Genomic DNA, 7,798 nt, shown 5'->3' on the forward strand with positions numbered 1-7,798 from the left:
ATTAAGTAGAACTCCAGTTAGAACACAGGTCCTCTGACTCCAGAGCCACCTCTGTCAGTCAATAAACATTTATCAAGCTCCTACGGTGTGCCAGGGGGTGGTTAGGTGACTCAGTGGATAGATTGCAAGGCCTGGAGTCAAGAAGCCCAGTTTCAAATCTGGCCTCTGACACTTCCTATCTGTGTGACCCTGGGCAAGTCATGGCACCCTCTTTGCCTGTTTCCTTGTCTGTCAAATAAGCTTGAGAAAGAAATGGCAAACCAGCTTAGTATCCTTGCCATGATCCCACATAGGGTCATGGAGTCAGACGTGACTGAAAACCACTGAACACGTGCCATGCTCTGTGTTAAGTGCTTCCACTGAGCTCTTGACGTGTGCACAGGAGCCAGTCCAGGAGGGAACCTCAGACCTGCCCCTGCCGAGGCCATTTTCCGGCATTCTGGCTCATACTCATGCCCTCCCACGCCCACCAGGAGCCCTAGTAAGGTCAAGAACTGCAGCCGTGCGCATACCCAGGGACCTGCTCCTGCTCTCCACGAGGTGCCCCACACAGGCTGAGCCGGGTCCCCTGCTGGCAAGGCCAGCGTTCCTGGGGTTACGCAGGCAAGTCTGAAGCCAGAGTCTCAGGGCTGGAAGGGGCCTTGCTTTCTGGCTCCGCTGCCTGGCACTGAGGAGGATTATGGGAGTAAATGGCCCATGATGGAGATCAGGCTGAACAAGGCTCCTTCTGTGTAGGACAAGAGTAAAGGGGAACTCCCCACTGATGACTGTATTCCCATTAGTTTGAATTGTCTGAGATTGTTTCATTGTAGCGGATCTAACGTGCCTTGGCAACTGTTTTCCTGCTTCCGTCCTGAGTGCAACAGAACACATCTAAACAGAAGGGGTCGCCCTCACGCTCGGAGGCTGAATGTTCCGTCCCTTGGAGGGTCCTCCCTGTGCTGCTCGGCCACTCCCTACACACCCAGAGCTCTGCCCCCCCCCCCCCCCCACCTAGACTCCACCACGCGCCCCCCGCCTCCCCCCCCCCCCCCCCCCCCCCCCCCGCCTCGGCTCCCTCCCATGGCTGCTCACTGCTCTGCCCCACTCCTTTTGGGGCCAACGAAAGCCAAAACTAGCCACTGCTACTGAGGCAGCTTCATTCTTCACTGCAAGAGAAATCTATGGCCCTGGCCCAGACTGGCCGGCCTCCCCAGGGCATGACATTCAAGGCCCCACTGTCTGCCTTATTTCTATAGTACTTCAATCCAAAGCCACTTTTCCTCAGAAAAGTCTGTCAAATCAATTGATCAACAAGCATTTATTAAGCACCTACTGTGTACCAGGCACTGTCCTAAGTGCTGGGGATACACAGACAAACAGAAGATATCCCTGCTCTCAGGGAGCTTACATTCTATTAGGCAAGAGGATGTGCCCTCGTCTACAGTTGAGGAAACCCTCAATGGTGTGCGCCAGAGGCATCCGAGCCCAACCCTCCGTCCCATCCTGCCTCGACTTCCCTCCCTGCACCCAGACTCACCAAGCATCCCCAACTCCCCATCCCATCCCAGTTCTGAGGCTCCTTTCCCTCCTCCGTACAACGGGGATTGGTCTGGGTCTCCAAGCTCAAATACCCTCCAGCTTTGACTCCTCCAATCCCTTTGCTGGCCCTGACCTTCTAATCCTGCCTTTGCCCAGATTCCTCCTGCGTCTGCCTGTGCCCTGCCTGATCTCTTTCCCCACAGGGATCCTGAAGGAGGAGGAAGGGTTACAGGTCTGGTAAGAACGGTCATCCTGGAAACTGGCCACACTGCCCAGCCTCCAGACCTCCCCTTTATGTCTCACACAGACAAAACGGCCATTGACACCAGTTTCCGGTTTATTCTGTCATCTGGGTGTGGGTGGAAAACCTGAGAGCATCAGGAAGTGGATTTGGGGTGGAAGGGCCAGGCCCCATTGTAGAGGTCCATCCTGCTCAGGCTGGGGACCCAATCTGCTTCCCCTCCCCTCCACCACACACAGACCTTGGTCCCATGACATGTGGCTTGAGCTGGCCCCCACAACCCAGAGTGATGGGGACTCCCACAGGCCCAGGGTAAGGGCACTGATGGCTTTGGGGGCCATTCAGTGAGGCTGGACCCCCAGAGGCAGCTTTGGTGTGTGGAATGGCGAGATGGGGGCTGGGATATCTCACTCTCTGCTCCTGAGCAAGGTCCAGGAAAAGAGAAGGATTTGGTCCTTGGGAGTGTCCCCAGCCACCACCAGGCGCAGAAACTCAGGTGGGGGTCCCCCATCTCCCTGGGGGAATCCCTTGCCTCCTGCCCAGGGAGGCCTGTGGCTTAAAAGGCACGGGGTTATTGGTGGTTGTGGTAGATGGGGGTAGAGCCGGCACTGAACAGACACACACACACACACTAGACAGACACAAGGATACACAGAAAACATGGAACACGGACCAGACACAACACAGAAAACACAAGACGAGATCTGTTTGGCACAAGTCACACTGGAATCGTGAGAGCCTGGGGGTGCAGGGGGAGCTTGACCCTCCCCTTGGATCTCAGAAGAAAGATGGGGCCCAAGGGGGAGAGGCAGGGCAGAGGTACATAAAGGCCAGCCAGCCAAGCCTCTGCTCTGCTCACAGTGGGGAGGAGGCAGGGAAAGCCCGGGCTCCCTGGCTGCCCAGGAGCAGGGCTGGGGCTCTGGGCCTGTCTCCTGGGCCTCAGAGCTCAGCAGCAGCCCCCCATTTCAGTCTGTCTTCCACACTTTGTTGAGAAGTTTTACCACTTCATCATAGATGATGAAGACAATGGCCACGTCCAAGCAGACTCGGCCCAGGCGGGGCACGGTGCCCTTGTAGAAGCTGGGGACCACAAAAAGCAATTCATTAAAAAGCAGCTGGAGGCCACGAGAGACAGGGAGGCGGGGGTGGGGGGACCTCCCTCCCAGCCTTGGTCCCCAACTCACGCCTTGAGCCCCTCATGCTTCATGATCTGGTAGCCACAGTCCCACGTGCTCTTGTACTTATGAGCTTCTAAGCCCTGTGAGGGGGAAGAAGGAGGCCTTGGAGACCACTGAGGCCAGGGCCCCCTAACCTGCATTTTGTGAGCTCAGATTTGAAAAATATTAGAATCATTGCATTTTCATGCACTTTGGCGTCCGCCATGTTTCATTTTATGCATTTATCTTCTTTTTTTTTTTTTTAAGGCAATCAGGGTTAAGTGACCTGCCCAGGGTCACACAGCTACAAAGTTTCTGAGGCTAGATTTGAACTCAGGACCTCCTGACTCCAGGGCCAATACTGTCCCCACTGTACCACGAAGCTGCCCTTAGTCCATGCATTTAGTCCAGTGTTGGGCACAGAGGAGGCATTGATTCATTGATTGAGAAGGCTTTGCCAGACAGGGGTCCATGACACCCACAAAGGCTCTTCCAGAGGGGGAAAGTGAGGCCCGGAGAGATCACAGGACCAATGGGGACAGAGCTGGAAGGTGCCTTAGCTACCTAGGCCAAGCCTCCTTTAACCCTTGCTCAAGTCTCCCAGCTGGGGAGAGGCAGAATGGATATCGAAACTCAGGGCTCCCTGGGCACAGACACTGTTGAGAAATGCAGGGAAGGGGCAGCTAGGTGGCTCAGTGGGAAGAGAATCAGCCCTGGCTGGAGTCAGGAGGACCTGAGTTCAAATCCAACCTCAGACACTTGACGTTTCCGAGCTGTGTGACCTTCGGCAAGTCACTTAAGCCCAATTGCCCTGCTTTCCCCCCTCAAAAAAAAGAAAGGAAAAAAAGAGAAATGCAGGGACGAGGGAAAGACCCTGCACCAGCAGTGTCCCCCCAGCCCAAGCCCAGGCCCTCAATGCCTGAAGGGAAGTGGACACAAAGCACCCTGGCCTGAATGAGATAAAAAGCAGGCACAGCATCTCCCCAGTAACTCGAAGGGGGGTGCTGGGTCATCTGCTTCCTCTCTGTGGGCCTCAGTTTCCCCTCCTGTGAAATGAAGGTAAGCCCTGCCCTCCTTCTGTCCTTCTGTCCCTCCACTGACTCCGCTGCCAAGCTCAGAACATCTCTTGCATTTCTCCATCTGTCTACTGCTTTCCAGCCCCTGCCCCCCTGGATGAACCCAACTGGCCTCCCTGCCCCTCTCTGGGCAGTGTCTCCCCTTTATAATCCCGATTTTCTACATGGCTTCCATAGCCAACCTCCTCACTCTTCTGCTCCAAAAATTCTAGTGGGTCCTCACTGCCTCAGCAATAAATTATTGACTCCTGACTTGGACATTTAAGGCCTCCCACAACATGGCAGCCACCCACCTGGCCAGCCCACATTCTCACCCAGCCTTGGCTTCCACAGCAGCCATCCCTGGAATCCCCCCACCAGGGGCCCGTGTGTGTGTGTGTGTGGGAGGCAATTAGCACATGAAGTCATTTAGAGCTGGTAGGGACCTCAGAGATCTTTTAGGCCCATTTTACAGGTGAGGGAAGTGAGGCCCATGGAGGGAAAAGCCACACAGCATTCAGTAGCTGAAACAGGACTTACTTGTTGGGCCCTGACTTCTAAATCTGGGGAGCTCTGCCTTTACCTGCATCCGGGTTTTAATCACATCCAGTGGTGTGTTTCCAAAGACGCTGGCCGCCCCGGCAATGGCTCCAAACGCCCCGGTCACCACAGGGTTCATGGGCTTGTTGGGGTCGTCCCCTGTGGAGGACAAGCAGCTCCACATGAGCCCAAGAGAAAGGCAGGGCTCCAGCAGGGAGCATGGTAGGTGTCCGGCAAGGTCAGGGTCCTTACCTCGGTACCAGTTTCGGAGGGAGGTCATGACGAAGAATCGGATAGCCTGGTTGGAGCCTTGTTTCAGCACAGTGGCAGTGAGGCCCTGGTAGGTGCCCTTCAAACCTGGTGGCACACAAGCAAAGGTCACTGGTTGGACACTCACCCTCCTTTCTCTTCAGCCTCCCTGGACCTGTGTGAGCTGGGCTTGGGGGTCAGTATTAGAGCCCCCCCTACACACACTGACCTCACTGCTGGCAGAGCCTGCCCCCTGCTCCCACCTTGGCTCTCACCCAAATGGCCCATCCTCCAGTAGGGCCTGAAATATTCCTCCCTTTTACCCACTGGTTCACACCTTCCTCAGGTGCCCTATGCCTCCAGGAAGCTGGCCCTAATCGCCTCTATTAACAACACCCCCCCCCACCCCCGCCCCCCAGCCTCTTATAAGGCTCCTGGATTCCCTAGCAACACTATGAATCACTGAGGTCTTAGTCTGCTAAATGGTACCATGGCCCCCTTCAAATTATGCACAGAACAGCCACCAGGGTAGTGACCAGGTGTCCATCAACTGGGTCCCATCACTCACCCTGTTCCCGGACGATCTCCCTAACGCCATGGAAAAAGCCTCGGTACTTGGGATTGGCAGAACATTGGTCATGGATAAATTTCACCTGAAGGAGATGGAGAATGGGATATGATGCTGGGGATGTTGGGGAGATAGCAAACTGAAGCCAGGGGTGTCTCCTCCCCTCCCCCCACAGGCCCAGCAGTGCCGAGGGAAAGAGAGAATGAGGAGCTAAGCAGGGCCTGCCCTGGGGGGCAGAGGATGAGACAAATAAAGGGAGAGGAGGGGGTAGACAAGGTGACCCCAGCTGTGAAGTGCGTGTGCGAGTGCGTGTGCGTGTGGTACACACGTGAGACAGACAGGAGAGATGTGACACTTGAAGTAGGCCAGAAGAAAAACCCGGAGGTCAGGAGGGGCCTCGGTTCAAACCTCTGCCCAGACCCAGGCCCATCTGGCTAAGAGGTCGTCCAAGGCAGAGCAGGCTTGGGGTTCCTTCTCCAAAAAGCTGCTTGGACTCCCTCAGTCCCAGGGGGTTTGCTTCTTAAAATGAGCCAGGAAAGGCTTTAGCCCAAGGGGAAAAGCTGCAATGGTGGAATCTCAGGTAGAGGGAGGCCACTGGGTCCCGGGCAGGTGCGGGCCCCACCTTGATGGTCTCCATGGGGCACACGACCACCACAGCCTCAGCCACGCCGGCCCCCAGCCCGCAAAGCAGCCCTCGCGTACTGTCCAGCCGGCCCTGGGCGTCCCGCATGTGGTTACTGAGAAATTCGAACATCCCAAACCTGGGGGTGGGGGGGTTAGGAATTAGAGCGCCATGGCCAGGACTGGGCTCCCACGTCCCCAGCCGGCCACCCCTCGCACCAGCGATGCCAGCTCCCATTTCTGGAGTGCCCGAAAGTGTACAAAGAACTTATTTCGGGAGGGAAGCTGGCACCCCATTTAACAGAGAAAGGGACTGAGGCTAAGAAAATGAGAATGAGTGAGTGGCCTGGGTTATTAGACAGTTAGTGAGGCTGAGTGTTCGACTCCAGGCCTGGGCCCAGGACCATCCTGGCAGAAGGGAAACAAGTAAAGAGAAGGGGCTTGGCTCTGGATCCCAGACAGAGCCCATTCTCACCTCCTCTCTGAGCCTCAGCTCCCCCATTTGTAAAATGGGCCAACACAAATGTGTGCTACTGCCTTCTAGGGCCATGGCGGGGAAAACCCTGGGCAAACCTCATAGAGGAATAGCCCCAGCATCTCCCTTCTCCCCTTCCCCAGTCCTAGGCTCACCTGACTGCTGCCTTGGGAATGGAACCGTAGAGAAGAGAACTGAGGCCTCGGTAGAGGCCCAGGACTCCATGGCTTCGAACAGTCTGTTTCACACAATCCCCTGGGGAGGAAGGCACAGATCTGGTCAGCTGGGCAAAGGTGCAGAGGCTGGACCCAGCCGTGCCCTTAGGTTGCCAGACCCATCTGCATGACGGATAATTCACAATGACACCCCATTTCCCCTCCTCACATTGTGGAGAAAATAAAATGCCCAGAGCTCAGCCCTTGGTGATCAAGCTTCCTAGCCTCCCCTCCACTCCTGGTCCTGAGTCCTGGCCTTCCATGACAGGTCCCAGGGTCCCAGGGCTGCCTCCAGCCCAAATCCCTCATCTTACAATTGAGGAAACTGAGACTCATGCACTTGCCCAAGGTCACCCAGGTTGTACACACCAGAACCAGGATTTGAATCCAAGCCCTCAGACTCCAGAGTCACTGTTCTACCACTTCCTTCTCCAATCTACCCTCCAGATAGCTGCCAAATGTCACCCTGCTGCTAAGGGACATCAATGGCCCTCTGTTGCCTCTACAAGCAAACAGAGGCTCCTCTGTTTTAAGCGCTTCCCAGCCTGCCTCCACCCTCCACCACCCTTCAAGGCTGTCCCAGTGACCCCCTCCCCCAACAGACTGAGAGCACCCCAAGGACAAGGACCATCAGTCTCTCTTCCCATCCCCAGCCTAGCATGGTGCCCACCACTGCGTATACCTCCAACCCTGGCCCCCTCCTCTCTTGGCCTTATCCTGCCTTGGTTCTGCCCTCAGTTATCTCCCTAGAACATGCCCTGCCCTCCCCGAAGTGCTGACAGGGGCTGCTCTGGGCCTCTTGTCTCTCCCCTCATCCACTCTCCTTGTTTCTGGTCTTACTAACATCCCCTAATCTGGCTCCCTGTCATCCCATATCAAAGGTCATTCCCGTCCCTGAGATGCCTCTATCACTGCAGTCTACCCTACCCTCTCAGTTCCCCAGGGTCACCCCTGATTCTCCAGAGCTCAGTTCTCTGCCCTACCCCTCTCGTTCATGCCCAGCTCCCTCCTCACACCAAGCTCCCTGCCCTGACACCCCCTCAATGCCCAACTCCCTGCCCTGGTGCCCCCTTCATGCCCAGTTCCCTGCCCTGGTGACCCCTTTATGTCCAGCTCCCTGCCCTGGCACCCCCTCAATGCCCAGCTCCCTGCCCTG

At 56.2% G+C, this 7,798-nt stretch overlaps 1 protein-coding gene across 1 annotated transcript in view; it reads right to left on the reverse strand.

The window, feature by feature from the left end:
* Positions 1–1,283: 1,283 nt before the first annotated feature.
* Positions 1,284–7,798, reverse strand: part of SLC25A1 (solute carrier family 25 member 1) — a 9,114-nt gene continuing 2,599 nt past the window's right edge. Inside the window, exons 3-9 of the mRNA XM_069100815.1 lie at positions 6,583–6,682; positions 5,954–6,092; positions 5,332–5,416; positions 4,767–4,871; positions 4,558–4,673; positions 2,947–3,020; positions 1,284–2,842 (exon numbers count right to left, since the gene is read on the reverse strand). Of these exons, the coding sequence (XP_068956916.1) occupies positions 2,728–2,842; positions 2,947–3,020; positions 4,558–4,673; positions 4,767–4,871; positions 5,332–5,416; positions 5,954–6,092; positions 6,583–6,682 (734 nt within the window). The 3' untranslated portion in view covers positions 1,284–2,727. The remainder of the gene's footprint in view (positions 2,843–2,946; positions 3,021–4,557; positions 4,674–4,766; positions 4,872–5,331; positions 5,417–5,953; positions 6,093–6,582; positions 6,683–7,798) is intronic.

The sequence above is a fragment of the Petaurus breviceps genome, unplaced genomic scaffold (genome assembly GCF_028583685.1).
Source record: "Petaurus breviceps papuanus isolate PSGF00001 unplaced genomic scaffold, PetGlider_PUasm1.0 428, whole genome shotgun sequence".
Classification (NCBI taxonomy): domain Eukaryota; kingdom Metazoa; phylum Chordata; class Mammalia; order Diprotodontia; family Petauridae; genus Petaurus; species Petaurus breviceps.